Source organism: Benincasa hispida, chromosome 10 (genome assembly GCF_027475165.1).
Source record: "Benincasa hispida cultivar pf3 chromosome 10, pf3_genome.v1.1, whole genome shotgun sequence".
Taxonomy (NCBI): domain Eukaryota; kingdom Viridiplantae; phylum Streptophyta; class Magnoliopsida; order Cucurbitales; family Cucurbitaceae; genus Benincasa; species Benincasa hispida.
Window position 1 is genome coordinate 56,471,289 of NC_143487.1, and position 21,789 is coordinate 56,493,077.

The 21,789-nt window shown below is 32.8% G+C and overlaps 1 protein-coding gene across 2 annotated transcripts; it reads right to left on the minus strand.

Moving 5' to 3' along the window:
- Positions 1-15,716: 15,716 nt before the first annotated feature.
- LOC120087809 (cyclin-dependent kinase inhibitor 7-like) lies at positions 15,717-17,431 on the minus strand. Of its 2 annotated transcripts, none has more exons than XM_039044713.2 (4): positions 16,801-17,431; positions 16,634-16,680; positions 16,197-16,382; positions 15,717-16,096 (listed from the first exon to the last, which is right to left on the minus strand). In XM_039044713.2, the coding sequence occupies exons 1-4, from the start codon at positions 17,110-17,112 to the stop codon at positions 16,027-16,029; spliced, it is 615 nt and encodes a 204-aa protein (XP_038900641.1). In that variant the 5' UTR covers positions 17,113-17,431; the 3' UTR covers positions 15,717-16,026. The 2 variants fall into 2 exon arrangements, with proteins under 2 accessions (XP_038900641.1, XP_038900642.1); XM_039044714.2 differs by having other exon boundaries at positions 16,197-16,379; positions 16,801-17,353.
- Positions 17,432-21,789: the final 4,358 nt, after the last annotated feature.

Genomic DNA, 21,789 nt, shown 5'->3' on the forward strand with positions numbered 1-21,789 from the left:
ATGCATTGGTGTCGTGCGGCGGTGTTATGCGTTGGTAACATACGATGATGCTACGCGATGGATGCGGCAACACTATGCAATTGTGAGCTATACCATGAGGTGTTGAGTTGAGAACCATGTCGACCCAAAGGTTGTTATGCGTTGGTGATGTGCTATGTGCCAAGAACGTCTGAGGCATGTGGACGCATAGGATAAGGCTTGAGCAAATAGTGTGCGGTGGAAGAAAGTCGGTCATAATCCTATTTGAACGCATATGAAGTTGGATGGACACATATGAAGGATGAACGCATATGAAAGATGGACGCATTCAATGTCGTCATCCGGACATGTGGCTTGTTAGGAAGAAATCTTAAACCTTAATCAAATAAGGTGGATGCACAAGAAGACATGCAAAATTGAGAGCTATGCGTTGGTAAAAGGGGAGTAAGCCACATTGGCTTGCGCTGATGCAAGATTGCGGTAATAATGTAAAGAAAAGACACTTAGACATGCGGCCAAGTAGAAGGTGCCGGTCTTAGAGCAAGCTTGGACGCCTATAAAGAAGGACAAGGACTTCAGACCATCAAATTCTCCTCAAAGAACATTCAGAAAAGTGTATGAAGGCTGATTGGGAGGAGACTATGCGTTGGTAGCAAGACCATGCGTCGATCATGAAGTTCCAAGAGAAGGAGATGCTGTCGGACAGGAAGGTCTGGAAGTAGCATCAACTTGAGAAGAGAAGTTCTCCCAGAATGCTCGTGCGTTTGATGTGATTCTAAACCCATCTGAAAGCTAAAAGAGTCTAGTTTTCAGGGTAGGGCTTCCGGAGAAAAAGCTCCAAGGAATCGGGCTGGAGAATGAGGATAAGACAGAGAGATCGAGTTGTCGGGTAAGCTGGACCAGTCTTGATGTTTTGATGTTTCCGTCCAAACCACGAGAAGTTCTAAGCTAATATTTTGAGGTACACTTGCTGAGACATTTTAAAGCATATTTTTATAAAGAAGTAACTCAAGAGAAAGCCTAGAACTATGAGTAATCTGAGGTTTAAGTTGAATCTGGATCTTAGGGTTCAAAAGGGAGCCTGAGGTGATCTAGGAACTTCTTGAGAGAAAGATTCCTATCCTTACCAAGGTGAGTAGTACTTTTCTTTAAGTCTTAAAGCATATCTTTTAGAGTAAATTGTAGATGCTTATGTTATGAATGAGTACCTAGCATGAGAATGAGATTATGTGATCGGGATGGTTAGGGGGTCAATAGACCTAGTTCCTGAGCCCGAAAGCAAAATCTCAAGGGATGGTTAGGGGCGAGAGGTCTAGTTCCTAAGCCTGTGGGAGGATCCTCGTATGGGATGGTCAAAGAGCCAACAGGCCTAGCTTCTGAGTCCATGCGCGGGGAGCTATGTGCACATAAGAGACATAGGGGAAACGCAAAAGAGTAAGCGTTTAAGTTTAATAACAGTTAACTATCTACTGTGTGTGTAGGTAGACAACATACTCATTCTAATTAGTTATCAGTTTAGCTATCTACGGTGCATGTAGATAGAAGTTGAGACCAGACTTGTTCAAAGCTGAGGTTTGAATGTAATCTCGTATTTATGATATTCTTGTTATTTATGAGTTGAAATAAACTCTAGAAATTCCATACCACTCACTGAGCTTTGTGAAGCTCATTCTGTTATTTCATGTTTTTCTTCCTAGGTAGCGAAAGGTGAGGAGTTCCAGGGTGCTGCTAAGATCAAGGTCTACCACAAACCACAGTTACACTTCCGGAGGGTGTTACAGTTGTTGATGTAAACTTTGTAGACTCAACTTTCAACAAACACAAAAGTGATAAATTGTTTAATAAATAACCTCTCAAATTGTTGATGTAAACTTTGTAGTTAAGTATTGGAGTTGTATAAATGTTCCATTGTTGTAATAAAATGGGCCTACTTATTCAGCTGTTGTTACCTCCTTGACTTAAAGTTTACTAAGTGTTGTAAAGAGGTTCAGTTGGACAGTAGGTATCACAAAAGGGTGGTATTTGCGGTCCCTCACGCCTCTCCTCGAGCTCAAGAGTGCGGGCTCGGGATGGGGTGTGACATATAGTCTTTCGATAAGGGATAAGCGTCATAATATGATTGCTAAAGTGAAAATCATGAAGAATAGAATGTTTTTTAAAACATTCAAACTAATGTTGCTAAATGTTTGAAGTCAGTTTGAAAGATCCATCTTGGATTTGGTACTTGAGACTTGGGCATTTAAACTATGATGGCTTAATACTATTAGCAAGGAAGAACATGGCGAAAGGACTGTCATATGTTAAACATTCAGATCAATTTTGTGAAGGTTGTCTTTATGGCAAGTAAGCAGGGAAAAGTTTTCCACAAGAATCTTCTTCAAGAGCAAGGAGACCACTAGAGTTAGTTCACACTGTTAAACATATAATTTGTGGATCAATTAAACCAAGTTCTTTCGATAAGAATAATTATTTCTTATTATTTATTGATGATTTCAGTTGAAAAACTTGGATTTATTTTGTCAATGAGAAATAAAAAGTACTTGGCATGTTCAAGAGAATTAAAGCTCTTGTCGAAAAAAAAAAGTGGTTATTACCTAAAAGCCTTGAGATCAGACAAGGGAGGAGAATTCACTTTAAATGAATTCAAAGATTTTTGCGCAGAAGATGAAATTCGTCAGCCTATGCCAATTCTATGGACTCCTTAACAAAATGGTGTTATTGAGAGGAAGAATAGAACGATACTCAATATGCTCGAAGCATGTTGAAAAGTAAGAAGATACCAAAAGAATTTTAGGCACAAGCTATTGAATGTGCTATATACTTGTCAAATCGTTCTCCTACTAGAATCTTGTAGAACAAAATACCTCAAAAAGCATGGACTGAAAGAACACCATCCATTGCTCATCTGAGAGTATTTGGAAGTATCGCTTATGCACATATACCTGATCAAAAGCGTAGGAATCTCGATGATAAAAGTAAGAAGTATATTTTTGTTGGCTATGATACAAGCTCAAAAGGCTACAAGCTTTATAATCTGCTATAGAGAAGACAGTAGTAAGTAGAGATGTTGTGTTTGATGAGGAAGCAACATGGAATTGGAATGATGAACCAAAAAACTATTAGTTTTTACTTTTTCTTAATGATGATGATGAGTCTAGTGACATTGCTTCTCCTTCAACACCATCAATGTCGCCAATCACTCCACAACAAAGCATACCTTTGTCATCTACAAGCTCATGTAAAGGACCTCATGGCATGAGAAGTTTACGAGACATATATGATGAGACTGAATAGTTAAGTCAAAGTTTTAATAATCTTACTCTCTTTTGTCTATTTGGTGACAGTAAACTTTTAAATTTTAAGAAGCTTTGCAAGATGAAAAGTGGAAGACTACCATGGATAAAGAGATAAAGGTCATAAAGAAGAATGATACATGAGAACTTCATACTCTTCTAAGTGGAAATTGTTAAGAGTTAGAAAACACGCAGCGGAAGAAAAACGGATCATTAAGCATTCTAATTCATTAATTTTGGCTTTAAATTAAGCATGCTCATAAACTAATAAGAGGGTTTCATGACATACCTTTGAAGAAACACTTGATTCTTAAATCTCAGCTGCAAATCTTCTCCAAATCAGCTTGTGAACCACCTCAAGGCCTTCCCTACTAAGAGTTGTGGGGCTTAAAATAAGCTTGAATTTGAGAAAAAATGGAGAAAAAGTCCTAGTTTTTCAGCTGAAGACTTTTCTTCAACTTAGAGAGATTTTCTGCTAAAATCAACCCAAGTGCATGCCTGATTTTCACTTCAATCTTCGGTATTTATTGCATGACTATCATGCAAACAACATTGTTGCATGAATTGCAGCTCATGCTTGGTTTAATGACTGAAAAATATGGTGGAGAGTGTGTGAGCTAGTTGAATAGAAAGTGGAGAAATCCCACTTTTTGGGATTTTCCATTTTCTATTCATTTTAATTTTTTATTTTGTAATTAATTTCTAAAATAAATTTTTATTTTAAAAAATGAAATGTTTATTTATTTTACAAAATTAATACAATAATTAATTTTTTAATAAAATTAATAATAATTAATTAATTAATTAATTTAATTAATTCTAATTAATTCAATATCAAATATTAAATTAACACTAATTCCATCATCATGAATCCCTATTCATGAATTTAATATTTAAATCATATTTAAATATTAATTGATTCTCTAATTACGTTTAATTCCAAAATTAAATGCGTAAGAATATCATTTATAATTACTAATTCCCTTAATTCTAATTTGAACGTTTCAAATTAACTTAACACACTACTCTAATGTTAATCTATTTGTGAGCTAGTAGGGGGACCTCGTGGACCTACAGATTATGGGCTCCAATAATCCGAGATTAATTGGCTGAACTCTTTACATTGAATTAGCCCCATTCGTTAACTACTGGATCACTACACTAAAGTCCAGAGTTGCACTTTCCTCACTGTAGAATATATTATGTCCACTCGATATAATCATGATTAGTAAGTTAACCCTTCACAGATTGTTCTTAATAACGGCTGAGTCAAATGGCTTTTTTACCCCCGAGATTACCTCTTATTTCTTAAGTCCCACCGATCCTCTAATGAACAATTGGTTTGTGATCCGATCATTAAAACGAGTCCCTCTCAGACCAATGAGAGGATGGGGCCCCTTGTTCAAGACCCGAAGTTAGCACTTAAGAGAACAACCTCTCTACTATCCCTGAAAGCGGGTAGGAGCGAATTCCATCTTGCATCCTATGTCCCCAGCTATGCAAATTTAAGAATAATCCCTGAAATGGAGGTTTATTGAGCCGACATTGTTGAGCCAACCCTTACCTATGCAAATCTAAGGATAATCCAGAATAAACAAGAGTTCATAGTTAGCCCAGGATTAAGGTTAAGTTATCTAGGTCATCTCTTCAAAATAGTCAAACTTAAATAGTAACAGCGTTATAAAGTAAAGGTGACTTTTCGTGATCCGATCTTATACAAACCTATTACACATGACGCCCTCACTCCTCATGTCATTACATGTACGAATCAAGACCACTTCATCTGTAGCACTTTACAACTCCTTGTAACAACTACAGAGTGGGTCGCATCCAATAGTGTTACCAGAATAAGGCATCCAACCTTATTCATATACTATTGATCATTTTGACTATTTACTCGAACCTGATCAACTTTTGTCTTACATAAAGTTCAAGTATTCATGTAATAATCATGGATCTTTTAGTTTATTGGATTTATTTCTAAAACGAAATAAGCAATTCATATATTCAATAACAACTTATTGAATTTTTAGAATAAGTTTTAATTATTTACAAACCACGAGTTTTAGGACATAAAATCCAACAGAAAGAAAGCAATCGGTGTCAAATGGGTATTCAAGACAAAAAGAAATAAAAAGGGAGAAGTGGAAAGGCATAAGGCAAGATTAGTTGCAAAAGGCTACTTTTAAAGAAAAAGCATGGACCACGATGAAGTATTTTCTCTCATTGCTCGCTTGGAAACCATAATATTGTTAGTTGCAATTGCTGCTCAAAGGAAATGGAAGATCTTTCAAAAGGATGTTAAATTAGCATTCTTGAATGGATATTTGGAAGAAGAAGTATACTTAGAACAACCTCTTGGCTATGTTGTGAAAGGTTAAGAAGATAAAGTTTTGAAAATAAAGAAGTCATTGTATGGATTGAAACAAGCACCTAGAATGTGGAATAACATAATCAACAGATATTTCTTTAACAATATGTATTTGAGATGTCCTTGTGAACATTCTCTATATATTAAGACTAATGATTGTGGAGATCTTTTGTTGCTTTGTTTGTATGTGGATGACTTAATTTTTACAGGAAATTGTGCAAGTATGTTTGAAGATCTCAAGAAGACAATGACCCATGAATTTGAAATAAAAAATATTGGCTTGATGTCATATTATCTTGGTATTGAGGTGAAGCAGTCAGAGGAAGGTATTTTTTTTTCTCTCAAGAACAATATGCTAGAGAAATTCTAGAGAAGTTCAAGATGATCAATTCTAATCCTGTCACAATTCCAATTGAAGTTGGGATAATACTGTCCAAATATAAAGAAGGAGATGTTATTGATCCTTCTATTTCAAAATCTTAATTGGAAGTTTGAGATATTTAACTTGCACCCGACCGGATATGATTTTTAGCGTTGGATTGGTGAGTCGATTTATGGAATCTCTTACAATTACTCATTTGAAAGTGGTAAAGAAAATTCTTCGTTACCTCAAAGGTACGCTTGATTGTGGATTATTTTATTCTTCATCTAAAGAATTCAAGCTTGAAGATTATTGTGATAGTGACTAGGCTGCAGATGTTAATGATTGAAAAAGTACAAGTGGATATGTGTTCTTTGTTGGTAATACTGCATTTACTTAGAGTTCTAAGAAGCAACCTATTGTGACATTATTTACTTGTCAGGCAAAATATGTTACTATAGCCTCACGTATTTTTCATGCAATTTGGTCAAGGAATTTGATAAAGACAGTTGGAATTTTTTAAGATGATACAACTGTGATCATTGTAGATAATAAGTCAACAATTTCTTTAGCAAATAATCTAGTGTTTCATGATCGTAGCAAGCACATTGATACAAGATTTCATTTTATCAGAGATTGCATTTCAAGGAGGTTCAAGTTGAATATGTGAAGACTGAAGATCAAATTGCAGATATTTTCACGAAGCCACTCAAAGATGCGTTTAACAAGTTAAGAACTTTTCTTGGAGTTTTCAAAAAACATATTTAAGGGGGGATGTTGAAAATTAAACATATTTTAATTAGATAAATTATAGATGAATTAATGAGAGTTAGAAAAATTAAAAGATGGGAGTTAATTAAGTATGTTAATGTAAGAGTTGATTTAGTAGAATTTCACATGAATTAAGTGTAGGATTTTAATTGTTCCATGTATATTTAATTAGGGTGTGAGTTATGTATTTAAATTTACCCATGATAATCCTATAAATAGGATTGATATTTGATGGAACGAACACGTGTGCAGTGAAAGGAAAATGGATCTATAGTACTCTAATTAGGTTAATTTCAAAGAATAAGCATGCAAATAAAATAAAGACAAAAGGGAAAGTATAAATACAACCTTTGTAGTCTCTAATCTTCTTCAAATCAACTCCAATCTCCTCACGAATGGTTCGTAACTACCACGAGAGTCTTCTCGACTATTCTATGACCTTAGAACGAGATGGTGGGATCCAGTGAGTGACTAATTTGAAGAGAAAAAGGCAAATATTTGTGAGAAATAATTATGAGATTATCAAATAATCTCATAAAATTTCACTTAGGCCAAGAGTACTAAAATTCAATAAACTCTTTCTTTTAAAGACCATTTCATGCAAAACATGTAACTTTGAGTTTGATTAGAATTTGAAACTAAAAAATCCACTAACTCAAAGTGGGATTAGTGGGGCAAGTGTCTTCAAATGAAGACAACACTTAGCAATGCAAAAGTTGACATTTCTCACTCACAATTGTTGGATCTTTCCACTAACTTAGTCAAAGTCAAAGTTTGACTCTGAAAGTCCAAAGTCAACATTTTGACTTTTAATACAATTTTGACTAATTCTATTTAATTTCAAAATTAATTCTAATAATTAATTTTAAAATTAAATTAATATTAAATAATTTAATTTAATATTAAATCCAATAAAAATCCTAATCAATATGAATCCCTATTCATAATCTTGATATTTAAATCTTATTTAAATATCTTCTATTTTCTCTTTCTTTATGTTTAATTCACAATTAAACATTAGGTTAAATATATCATATATATTTAACGTGTTGCTCCAAAAATCGAATTTGAACACTTCATATTCGTTTGTCACACTGTTCTAATGTTTAGTCCGATATGAGCTAGTAAGGGGACCTCATGGACCTACAGATCATGGGCTTCAATGATCCGAGATTAACCGGCTAAACTCTTTAACCTAATTAACCATCATTCGTTAACTATCGGGTCACTCCACTAAAGCCTAGTAGTTGCATTCCCCTTACTGTAGATATATTATGTCCACTTAATATAACCATGATTAGTAAGTCAGCCCTTCACAGGTTGTTTGTAATAACAGTTGGGTCAAAAGTTGTTTTACCCCCGAGATTACATCTTGCTCCTTAAGTCCTACTAATCCTCTAATGAACAATTGGTTTGTGATCCAATCACTAAATCGAGTCTCTCTCAGGTCAATGAGAGAGTGGGGCCCCTTGTTCAAGACCCGGAGTCCCCACTTAAGGGAACAACCTCTCTACTATCTCTAAGAGAGAGTTGAGTGAATTCCGTCTTTCACTCTATGTCCCCAGCTATCTACCCGGTCTTATCTTTGAAATGGGAGGCTTATTGAGTCGGTGCTATTGAGCTTATGATTAAGGTCAAGTTACCTAAGTCATCGTTTCGAAATAGCCAGTCATAAATAGTAAACAGTGTTATAAAGTAAGAATGACTTATTTCTTGGTTTGATCTTATGCAAACTCATTGCATAGGGTGCCCCTGCTCCTCATGTCAATACATAAACGAATCAAGATCACTTCGTTTATAGCACTTTATAATAAATTGTAACAACTACAGAGTGGGTCGCATCCGATAGTGTTACCAAAATAAGGCACCCAACTTTATTCATATACTATAGACCTTTTTGGCTATCTACTCGAACTTGATCCATCTTTATATCCACATAAAGTTCAAGTATTCATATAATAGTCATGGATCTTTAGTTTATTAGATTTAGGTTCTTAGAGCAATTCATACATTCAATAACAACTTTATTGAATAAAACTGTGAAACCCGGATTTCCATTTTTCCTACTTAAGCAGGTGATTAAGGGAATTAACTAAGTATGAGTTAGATCCTAAGTTAAAGAATAGGAAATTTCTAAGTGATTAAAAGGATTTGTTAAATAGCTTTGGAAATAAGCCATAACTAGTGAAATTTGGCTAAGTATAACTATGCATTGAAAGCCAAGGAGAAAAATAACTAAGTGTTTGACAATGCGTTGGTGTGGTGCCATGCGTTAGACATGAAGTTTTGAGAGGTTACTTGAGCATTGAGAGAGGTTGAAGTATGACTAAGAACAACGCATGCGGCAGCCAATGTCTTGAGAGGTTAGAACAACGCATGCGGCGCGATGGATGCGATGAATAGAGGCATGCAGCGATGGAGGCATGCGGCGATGGAAGCAACAGTGCTACACGATGGCATGCGGTGCGAGGGCATGCGGTGATGTGGCGCGAGGGCATGCAGTGCGAGGGCATACGGTGATGCGGCGCGAGGCATGCGGTGCGAGGGCATACAGTGATACTATGTGAAGGCATGCGATGATGCGGCACGAGGGCATGCGGCGATACTATGCGAGGGCATGCGATACGAGGGCATATGGTGATGCTACACGATGGATATGTGGCAACACTACGCGATGGAGGCATGCGGCGATGATATGCGTCGATGCTATGCGACAACGCTATGTGTTGATGTCATGCGACGATACTATACGTTGGTGTCATGCAGCGGTGCTATGCGTTGGTGGCATGCGGCGATGCTACGCGATGGATGTGGCAACACTATGCGATGGTGAGCTATGACATGAGGTGTTGAGTTGAGAACCAAGTCGACCCAAAGGTTGTTATGTGTTGGTGATGTACTATATGCCAAGGACGTCCAAGGCATGTGGACGCATAGGACAAGGCTTGAGCAAATAGTATGCGATGGAAAAAGGTCGATCATAATCCTAGTTGAACGTATATGAAGTTGGATGGACGCACATAAAGGATGAACGCATATGAAGGATGGACGCATTCAAGGTCATCATCCGGACATGTGGCTTGTTAGGAGGAAATCTTAAACCTTAAGCAAATGAGGTGGATGCACAAGAAGACATGCAAAATTGAGGGCTATGCGTTGGTAAAAGGGGAGCAAGACACCTTGGCTTGCGCTGATGCAAGATTGCGGTAATAGCGTAAGGAAAAGATACTTGGACATGCGGCCAAGTAGGAGGTGTCGGCCTTAGAGCAATCTTGGACGCCTATAAATAGGGCCAAGGACTTCAGACCATAACTCAAATTCTCCTCAAAGGACATTCAGAAGAGTGTATGAAGGCTGATTGGGAGGAGACTATGCGTTGATGGAGGAATGCATGCGTTGGTAGCAAGACCATGCATCGGTCATGAAGTTCCAAGAGAAAGAGATGTTGTCGGATAGGAAGGTCTAGAAGTAGCATCAACTTGGGAAAAGAAGTTCTCCCAGAATACTCGTGCGTTTGATGTGATTCCAAAGCCATCTGAAAGCTAAAGGAGTCTAGTTTTCAGGGTAGGGCTTTCGGAGAAGAAGCTCCAAGGAATCGGGTTGGAGAATAAGGACAAGATAGAGAGGTCGAGTTGTCGGGTAAGCTAGGCTAGTCTTGATATTTTGATGTTTCCGTCCAAACCACGAAGAGTTCTGAGCTAAGATTTTGAGGTAAGCTTCCTGAGACATTTTAGAGTATATAGAAGGAAGTATCTCGAGAGAAAGCCTAGAACTATGAGTAATCTGAGCTTTAAGTTGAATCTGGATCTTAGGGTTCAAAAGGGAGCTCGAGGTGATCTAGGAACTTCTTGAGAGAAAGATTCCTATCCTTACCAAGGTGAGTGGTACTTTCCTTTAAGTCTTAAAGCATATCTTTTAGAGTAAATTGTATATGCTTATGTTATGAATGAGTACCTAGCATGAGAATGAGATTATGTGATCGGGATGGTCAGGGGGTCAATAGACCTAGTTCTTGAGCCCGAAAGCAAAACCTTACGGGATGCTCAGGGGACCGAGAGGTCTAGTTCCTGAGCCTGTGGGAGGATCCTCGTATGGGATGGTCAGAGGACCGATGGGCCTAGCTTCTGAGCCCATACGCGGGGAGCTATGTGCACATAGGAGACATAGGGGAAACGCAAAAGAGTAAGCGTTTAAGTTTAGTAACAGTTAACTATCTACCATGTGTGTAGGTAGACAACATACTCATTCTAATTAGTTATCAGTTTAGCTATCTACCGTGCGTGTAGATAGAAGTTGAGACCATACTCGTTCAAAACTGAGGTTTGAATGTAATCTCGTATTTATGATATGCTTGTTATTTATGAGTTGAAATAGACTTTAGAAGTTGCTTACCACTCACTGAGCTTTGTGAAGCTCATTCTGTTATTTCATGTTTTTCTTCTCAGGTAGCGAAAGGTGAGAAGTTCCAGGGTGCTGCTAAAGTCAAGGTCTGCCACAAGCCACAGTTACACTTCTGGAGGGTTTTACAGTTGTTGATGTAAACTTTGTAGTTAAGTCTTGGAGTTGTATAAATGTTATATTGTTGTAATAAAATGGGCCTACTTATTCAGTTTTTGTTATCTCCTTCACTTAAAGTTTACTAAGTGTTGTAAAGAGATTTAGTTGGATAGTAGGTATCACAAAAGGGTGGTATCTGCGGTCCCTCACGCCTCTCTTCGGGCTCAGGAGTGCAGGCTCAGGGCGGGGTGTGATAAAAATCTCAATAACATCTTTATTGATAATAGAATAAGTTTATTGTTTACAAACCATGAGTTTTAGGACATAAAACCCAACAACATTGACATTGTTGATGCATCCAAGTGTGTAGAGAAGAACACACAAAGAGAGTTCAATCAAAAGTGTAAACCAAGTTTGAAGAGTCTTTCAATTAAAAGTATTTTTGTTTCACTTCTCACATAATCGTTTGTTGGTTATTTATTTGTGAATGTCCATCGCACGCTTCCAACATGACTCACACTTCGTTTGCCCTCAAATCAGGTTGCCCATATTATGTTAAGAATCCTTCTATTGAAATTGTTATATGAAACTATGTGTTTGTTTCACATATTTATCAAAGAAGTTGTTCGATTTGATAAGGTTATCTGGATATGCCAAGTTTTCATTTTATATGCCTACCTTTTTGGTAGCCAAATTGGAATTAACATAAATCCACTAAATGAAACTTGTTTGTGAGAAGGCATATTTTATGGTTTGGCATTCCTTTGGAACGAAGATTCATGGCCTCACGCTTCCATCTCCTCAGCACTAAAAGATTCTTTTCATAAGACCATGTTTCTTGGTGAAGAACCCAACCCTTATTGGCTCATCTTCACTGCTTGCACATTTTGTGGTTTGGCATTCTTTTAGAACAAAGATTCATGGCCTCACGCTCAAGTAAATTGACTATGTTCTAGTCGATTGCTAATTGATATCTTTGACTTAAGGAATAAACTATTGGTGTTACCAATGGGTAACCACATCTCACACATTTGTCTAGATTACTTCAACTATGCACATCTTTCTCACTATAATTGAAAGTACTAATGGAATGAAAGTATTGATCGACTGAAAGTTCTAGTCAAGTGAAAATTTTGTTTCATTGTAAGTTCTGCCTAATTGAAAGTATTGAAAGATTTGTTTTTATAAAAGTATGAAATTTTTCTTTACTAAAGATATTGAAAGTTTATTCGAAGTTTTGGTTTTATTGAAAGATCATTTGAAAGTTTTAAAACGTTCAGTAAAATTCCTTTTTATTGAAATTTTTTTATTTTGAAAGCACCGTTTGTAACAAAGTTTTGACCAAAATTTTCGCAATGATTTGTACTTTTGTTTGCAAATTTTTTTAAAGAAAATGAATAAAAAGAATTGATATTTGCTTATTGAGTACCTTTATGCTCATTTTTCTTTTTGCAAAATGTTTCAGATAAATCAGGTGGTGATTCTAAAATTGTGAAATTTGGCATTCTGGTATAAGGCATCGAAAGATTCTTCTCGTAGGATTTCATAGTTTATTTTTGGTTTGTAATAATGAGTTCTTTTTTCTTTGAAGTGTATGTTGTAAAAATTTCTAATCGTTATGTTTTCCATATTATTATTATAATAGTTGTTTTGAAAAATATAGATTGTCACACTTATCATTAGTATATGGACAAAAACAGTTATCTACCTCGTTTCAAAATGACTTCTGAATATTTAAAAGTTGGATTTAGTATCCTTTACCTTTCAATTTTTTTTAAAAAAAATATCATTACTGTTAGTATATGGACAGAAACCGTTATTTACACTCCATCACCTCCTTCTTCCATCTTCTTTTGTTCTTTACTTCAATCTATGACTTGATACTTTTTTATTTTCGCGCATTTTCCCCTTAGGACTTAAATGTTGTAACAATATTGTATATTAGTAGTTGAGTTTGTATTAATAAGTCATTTGAGTTTAGTACACAGAAAAATCGACACATTGAGAATTTGAATCATAATTTTGAAGACAACCAATAAGAGGAAAAAGAAAAAAAAATATGTGTGTATTGCAAATTTGTAGCGATGAAAAGGTTAATTTTGTTACGTGTTCAAATTTAGTCTAGTTTTTGTGATCAATTAAAAACGTTTTTATGATCAAAGATGATATTTCTTTATCTTTTTTTTATTCGATGATTCATTGTTTTATTAACTTGGAAATTTTTTATTATGAAATCTTGTGGGACTTTATGCTTCACTTTGCAATTTTGAGTTTTGTATGATTGCGAAGAAAAATTGCTGTAAAAATTATTAGATAAATGGAGGAGAAATGAGACTTGAGAGTATCTATGAAAATTTTGATTATGGAAGCTATAAGAATATTTAATTTTAAGGTTAAGTGTGCCACTCTTGAAAGTTCAAACTCAAAGACACTTTTGAAATGAGATATTAATGTTAGGAATTTTTGGATCTTTGATTTGAAAATTTAAGAGTAAAACTCTTAAAATTTCAAAAATATTTTAATTTTTTAACGGTATTCATAAAAAATTAATGATAATGGTATTTTTTAACTTATGTTTAAAAATCTAAGGATATTATTGAAACATTTGGAGGTTTATGAGTATTTTTGAAATACTGTACAAAGTCCATGGATATTTCTATAATTTACCTAAATAAAAGATTAAGAATCATTGAAAATATTTTCAAGTATATCAAATGTGACTGTATATATATTTGAAGAAGACAAAATGTCACATTAAGAAAAGAGCATTTTGTTTTTTAACATATTTTTTAGTCGATGCATTTTAATTACAAAAGGTATTAAAAGAATTCTGCCTATCAACTATTTTAATTTCAATTCAAGACGAAAGTAAATAAATACAAACCAAGCTTGCAACCTAACATCCTCATCCCACATAATAGAAAGAATATCATTTGAAAAAACATCTTTGTAGACCAACCATGCATCACTGAGAGGAAGCTAAAGATTTAAAGTTCTCATTTCGATCCGGTTTCCTAATTCTTGATGGTTATTAAACACCCCTAATATATATATATATATATATATATATAACAGAAGAAGAAGAAAAAATAGAAGATATTTGTCACGGAATTATATGAAACCTGCAACAGATCATATACCCAGAATAACTCATCCTTGCAATCATTAAAAACATTACAGAAAGCAACACTTATTATTCTTTACCTGCTTTCTTCATTTTTTTTTTTTTTTTAATTTTAATTTTTAAATAAATAAATAAAACTAAATTATTTATTTATTAAAAGAATAAGAAAGGAAAAAAGGCGTCCGGTTTTTTCTTCGCTCTCCCACATCGGCCATGTCAGGGAATCTAATTCCATGTGCAACTTTATCCTTCTCTTTTTACCTATAGCTTTCCTCAGACCCCATGACCTCAAAACTCACCCGTCGCCACCACCAATAAAATAAAATTAAAAAAAAAAAAGAAGCTAAATTACATGAAAAATTAAAAAATTAAAAAATTAAAAAAAAAATAAATTTTTGTACTTTAGGTCAAAATACTCTAAACTTTCAAAAGTATCAAATTTATCTCTTAAACTTTTAAAAATATCATTATCGTTAATTTTGGATTGAAGCCGTTTGTATAAGAGTACTTTTGACACAAACAAACTTTTAAAAATATCATTGTTGTTAATTTTGGATTGAAGCCGTTTGTATAAGAATACTTTTGACACAAACAAACTTTTAAAAATATCATTGTTGTTAATTTTGGATTGAAACCGTTTGTGTAAGAGTACTTTTGACACAAATAACAAAGTTTAGGAACATTTTGTATAATTTGACCAAAATAAAAATATTTTTTAAAATTGAAAAAAAAAAAGAATTAATTCCAATAATAGAATAAACCAGGACCACCCCTCTATTGAAAATTGATTACGTATTATACAGTATAACAGAAAAATCCAAGGTTTTTTACATCCGTAGCTTTCAGATTTCCTTTTGGGAAATGAAAATTCGACCTGCAAATTTTCACAGAGGAATTTGGTTTTCTGTGTTGGGGTTTTTGGGTTGTGCTGTAAATAGCAAATTCTTCTTGATTTTGTTTCACATGCCTCTCTATCTAAAATCTAAAATTGGAGAACCAAACAATATTGATTTTTTTACGAAATTTAAAGAAAACTTGTGCAAAAAATATGAACAAGCTTTAATTTCACGATGAATCTCAGATTCTGTAAACAGTATGTGCATGGCAAATATGAAATGCAAAAGAATATGAATTGAAGAGAAGAAGAAAGAGTTAAAAAAAAAAGAGCATATAAGAAACAAAAGGACAAAATCAAAACGGCATTTCTTATCTGTCCATAAAAATGTAACTAAAATATAATTTTAAAAAAAGGAAAAATGGAAAAGAGATGAGAAGGAATTTTCAGGGAATCTTACCAGAATGAAGAACTGAAACCGTGTGTTGCAAACTGAGGAATTTTAGATGCTGGATGGATCGGTTCATCTTCACAAATAAGAATCTTGTTTGTTCAATTTCTTCCTAATTTAATTACAATATCTTTTTCTGTGAAGAATCGTACGAAGAACAAATTAGCTTTGGCTTTTCTACTTTTACAAGATGATGATAGAGATCAGAATGCTAACAGCTGTACAAAATTAGAAGGAAAAAGAAGAAGATCAAGGAGAGGGAAGTTTACAAAGAAGGTAGGTCGATTGAATACTAAATGGAGGTTTAAGCCTAATTAATATTATTTAATTTATTGTTTTTGTTCTTATGGCTTTACTCGAACCCATTCGTAACGTCCTTCCAACGGAACATCCTCAACAATATCGTAATTATACCTGCAATTTGTGTTCACAATTTTTTAACTCTGTTAATTTCTTCCATGGCTACAAGAAAATTTGAAGAAGCTATTAGCTAGGCATCCTCCATTAAACTTACTTCTCAGCGAAACGTTTCTGTATGTTTTTCTCGGCAGCGATGAAGAATTCTTCCAGCTCCGATTCCGCCGGCATCTTCACCGAAGACGAAGATCTATTGCTGGAAGTCGCTTCGCTTTTCCTCGCCGGAGACTCCATATCGCCGGACTGCGGTGATTGGAATTCGCTAGACGGAGTCGTCTCTCTGCTGCAAGAAGATGAAGAGGAAGAACGGATCAGAGCGTGAAGATTTATGAGACTCTAATCGCAAACTGTGTATTTATGGACGAAAGAGAGAGGAATTAAAATCACAAACGGAAACAATTAATTAATCAATTAGTTTAATGGAGGTCAAGTCCGTTTCTGAAACGCTCTTTCTTTGAGTTTTGAATTCAAAAATTCGGTAACAAGGAAGACTCAACAATTTCAGATCGAGATCAGTAGGAAATTAATTAAAACCTTTCTCGGCTGGATTTGAACGCGACTCCATGTTCATCATTCTCATCCTGCAAAAAATAATATGAACACAAAATTTTCAGAAACAAACGAAATCAAAAACAGAAATCACAAGTCACAAAAACAAACAAACAACTCGGAATCAATTTAGAGTTAAAAAAAACTGTGACCTCCAGATCTACGAACTTGCTCTCCTCAACAATCTCGTTGCAAGCGTTACTGGAGCAGCAAAAGGCGGACGTATCGTCATCGGAGGTAGGGCTAATAGAGGTTATTTCCGCCGGCGGTGAAGGAACCGAATTCTCTGGAAAAAGAACACGGCGTCGGCGGCTCCGGAGCTTGAGAAACGAGGTTGTCGTGGTGGAGATTTCAAAGTCTATTCCGGCGGTGATCTTCCTCTTGTTGTCAGGTGGAGGTCTAGTAGTTCTTAGGTCGACCTCCATGACTGCAATCTCTGCAACTCCTCTACATTTCCTCACCATATCTCAATCTGATCTCTTCTTCTTCTCTCCTCAGAATTGGTTGGTTTTCTTTGTGGGTTACAGAGTACGAAAACAGAGAGAGTGGAAGAGAGAGAAAGAGACTCACTGTGGCTTTCAGGGACGGTTGATGCTGATGGTGATACTCATCACCACCACTCTACGCTACCCTACGGATTGCTTTTTTTTTCTCTCTTTCTTTTTTCCTTCTAATTATTTAATTTTAATCTTTTATTTAATTTTCCTTTTAACTATATGCAGTTAGAGATGCCCATTTTCTTCAAGGATTGAGACTCGGTGAGAACCCGCCCGATAAGTATCACACACAAATACATATATCCATAAATAATAATAATAATAATATATTATTTACATAGTAGAACATTATAGTTAATTTTAAATTTTCATAACCTTTTCATAGTTTGATACATTTTTAGAATGTTTTAATGTTAAGACTTTCCTATTTTTATGATAAAAATGTTTTAATATATAACACTAAACTATAATATTGTAATATTTAATTTTTAAATGGTGAGATTAAATAATTTAATTATATAAAATATTATTAATTTTATTATAACATTATATTTAATTTTTAAATTGTGAGATTAAATAATTTAATTATATAAAATATTATTAATTTTATAACAAAATGTTATAGTATTTTATTTGAATAAAAATATATTAGAAATAACTCATTTAATATATAATATTTTATTTGATTGAGAATAGATTTAAAAATTATTAAAAATAAATAAATTATATAAAAAAATAAGTGGGAAATTTTTTCCGCGGGAACTCAGTTCCCGCCAATTTTCCGTGGAGAATTTAACCAAGATGGGAACAGAGAAGGCTTCCTTGACCCTATCCCGAGCCGTGGACATCTCTATATGAGAGTGGAAATCAAACATTGTAAAAGTGATATTACACTTGAGCTAGACTCATTTGGCTTTTTAAATTTCAAACTAATAAACATTTTGGTATCACTTTTCTTGAAATATCATTTTAGTTTCTCAATCTCAACATTATTTTGTAACAATTTAGTTTTATTTAGGTTTGGTTTTGTAACCATTTGATTTTTTATTTTGTTTTTGAACATTAAACATGTAGGCACTACTTTCACCTCCAAATTTCTTCTTTTGTTATTTATTTTTTACCAATTGTTTAAAAAATCAAGCTAAATTTTGAAAACTGAAAAAATAATTTTTATTTTTGAAATTTGGCTAAGAATTCAACCATTGTATTTAAGAAAAATGTAAATTATTGTAAAAAATGAGGAGAAAATAGGCTGAATTTTCAAAAACAAAAAAAAAAAAAAAAATGGTTACCAAATGAGACTTTATGTATCATCAAAATTTTAACAATTTATTCAATTTAGTCCATATATACACCAATTTGAGCACATGGAAACATAACTCAAGAAAGCCATACTTCCCATAAAAAATATAGACCTCATTTATAACTATTTGGTTTTTTTAAAAAAAAACTAAATTTATTTTCTCCCAATTTTTTGTAATAGCCAAATTTCAGAAATTAAACAAGTATTTAAAAATTACCCTTTTTAATTTTTTTTTTTCCAAAATTTAGCTTAGTTTTTTAAAATATTGTTAAAAGGTACCTAACAAGTCAATAAATTTAGAGGTGCAAAGAATGTTATAGACTTAATTTTCAAAACAAAAAATCAAAATCAAATAGTTACTAACTAGATTTTGTCAAAAGTATTTAAATAAAAGTGATTTTTTTAAAAAAATATTTTTTTATAATCAATTCAAACCACCCTTAGTCTGTATAGTTTAAATAAGAATCATATATAATTTCAACGGTAAAAAAAACATTTAAAAAATAAGTTTCAACTTTTATTATATGGGTGACTCTTCGTATTTCTTTATACGACAATCTTTTTTTTAAAGAAGTTTTAATAAATTTTAATAATATTTTTTATGTTAGAGACTTGAATTGTTTGTAACAAAATTTTGACGTAGTAATTGAATTATTATTTTTATAAAACTTCATGAAGGTATTTTATAACCTAAAAAATCTCTATTCGGTCTCCTCAGATATACTCGTCTTTTTAACATGTGTCTTGCATGTGGTATATTATCCACTATTTTATTTGCATTGATGATATGATACGGTTATTTTTGCAATTTAATTAACTAAACAGAAAAAGAAAAAAAAAAAAGAGATTAATTTTAATGTATTTTACTTTTAGATGACTATTCCAAAAGGTTTTTTTGATAGATGGTAGTATAAGAATCTAGGTTAGCCTTTGCATCTTATATGCAAATACGAGAAACCTTTATACATTTTTTTCAAAGGAAGAAATCTTTATATTAATGGTCAGCTTAACAATAAATATAATTTAACTGATGTAGTACTTATATTATCGATCATTAAGAAAGTTTTTGATTTTCCTCTCACATATTATATATATAAAAAAAATAGTCAGTTTGCCAAATTATAGCAAGTAGCAAAAATTATACTACATATAAGTTTTGTTGATTTAAAAAAATTGAAACGGTTGAATATTTATATTTTAGCTAATTATTTTTTATTCATGGCTTACTAAAATCACGTAACACTATTATTCATTTAAAATTAAGAAAACCTAACAAAGAGAAAAGATAATAGTGTTTCTTATTAGGACAAACTAATTTTTTGGTCCTCAAGTTTTAAAAAATAGGTCTGTCTGGTCCCTGAATATTCAAAACAAATCTTTTTAATCATTGACATTTTAGAATAGATGCATTCAATCTCCAAGTTTTCAAAATGTACATTTTTAATCAAAGTATCTAAGAATCGGTTTAAAAAAATCCTTGAAATATTTTTATTTTAATTATATGAATATTGAATTACAAAAATATGTTTCAAAAATAATTTTAGAGAGAGAATCTTAAAAAAATAATTTTAATTTAAAATAATAATAATAATAATAAATTAATGCAAGGATCTCTTAAACATATTTTTAAAAAATCAATGACCAGAAAGTATATTTTGAAAATTTAGGGTTCAAATGAAGCCACTCAAAAAAACTTGAGAACTAAAAAAATGATGTTTTAAAAATCAAAAACCAAACACACGTATTTTAAAAACTTGAGGACTAAAAAGGTAACTTTTTCTTCTTATTATTACGTAAGAGATTACCCCATAGAATTTGATGCAAATGTATATGATTAGCTTCAAATGATACTATATCTTTAAGCTTAATAAAGACCACCTCTTAAATAACAACTTACCTATATCGCAGGTGTTTTTTAAGGTATATAGTTCAACTATGAAGCACAAATACTTTATGTGAGGCAAAAAATCAGTATCAGATACGTACCGGATACTGATACTTCCAGATACGTATCTGACACGCAATTTGACGTATCTATATTTTCATATATTTTCCAGATACGTATCTGACACGCGATTTGACGTATCTATTTCTATGCGTACTTTTTTTTAAAGGAAAAAAAAAGTAACTCATCTAATCTTTCCCAATCTAAAATTAGGCAACTTATTTAAAAAGCTCACTACTCGAGTCTAAAACTAAAAGAAAAATAAATAAATAATGGACCAAACCCTGGACTAGAATCATATAATCTCCATCTTCACATTTGAATCCCCACAGAGTCCATCAAAATATAAACCATTTGGATATTTTCAACAATTCAATGAAAAAGTTCTTCGTTTATCTTCATACTTCTCCCTCTAATCTTCTTCTTCTTCTTTGTCATATGAGTCACTTTTCTATTGCATTTATTAACTACTGTACTTAAACATCTTAGATGTTACTTTTTTTGTATTGTATTTCAGTGTTTGTATTCTATTTTGCGCTATTGTTATTAACTTGTATTCTAAATTTATTTATATCCTATATTTTTTAAAGGAAAAAAAATGTAACTTCAACATATCAGTACCATCATTTTTTAGAAATATATATATAAAAATATATATAAAAAAAGATGTATCCTTAGACGTATCTGTATCTTAGTTTTTTAGAAATTGACGAATTATCGTATCCGATCGTATTCGTATCATGTAGCCGTATCTATATCTATGCTTCATAGTAGTTCAAATATTACATCAATAAAAATTAGCTGGAAAAAAAATAATGAATGAGAGGACAAAAGTTGATAGACATAATAGTACACTTTTATAAGAAAGAGAAGTAGCAGAACGCTCTTTATATTTGTTAAAACAATAAATAATAATAATAATCATAATAATAATTATATTATGATTATTAATTTAATAAATAGGTATATTTTTACAAAGTGTATATTGTTGAACTATGATCCTAATTTTTGTAAGGTGTTTTGCCATTACTACACTTATTTATAGGAATTAGACTAATTTATTCATAGGAATGATAAAATGGATATTTCCGATGTTTCAAATAACTTATTTTTTTCGGATTCTAAATTGCTTTAAAAAATTGATTCAATTTTGAAAGGATTGAAAAAGCACTATCTCGTTACAAAAAAGAAGAGTAATTCAATGTAAATCATTACGTGTAACCATTAAATGAAAATTTTGAAAATCTCCCTGACTTCTCTCTTAATTAGGACTTATGTGTCTAATTTTGTTGACTCTGTTTAGGATAATTTTTATGAAACTTATGTCTAATTATATCAAATCGAGGCCTACAACCAACCGACCGGTTGGTTTTGTAAAATATTAAACTGATGTTGT

Coding starts and splice junctions, on each gene's coding strand:
- LOC120087809 (XM_039044713.2), bottom strand. CDS start 17,112: ATGGTGAGGAAATGTAGAGGAGTTGCAGAGATTGCAGTCATGGAGGTC. Junction 16,681..16,800: donor GCAAGTTCGTAGATCTGGAG/GTCACAGTTTTT, acceptor TATTTTTTGCAG/GATGAGAATGATGAACATGG. Junction 16,097..16,196: donor CAGAAACGTTTCGCTGAGAA/GTAAGTTTAATG, acceptor CACAAATTGCAG/GTATAATTACGATATTGTTG.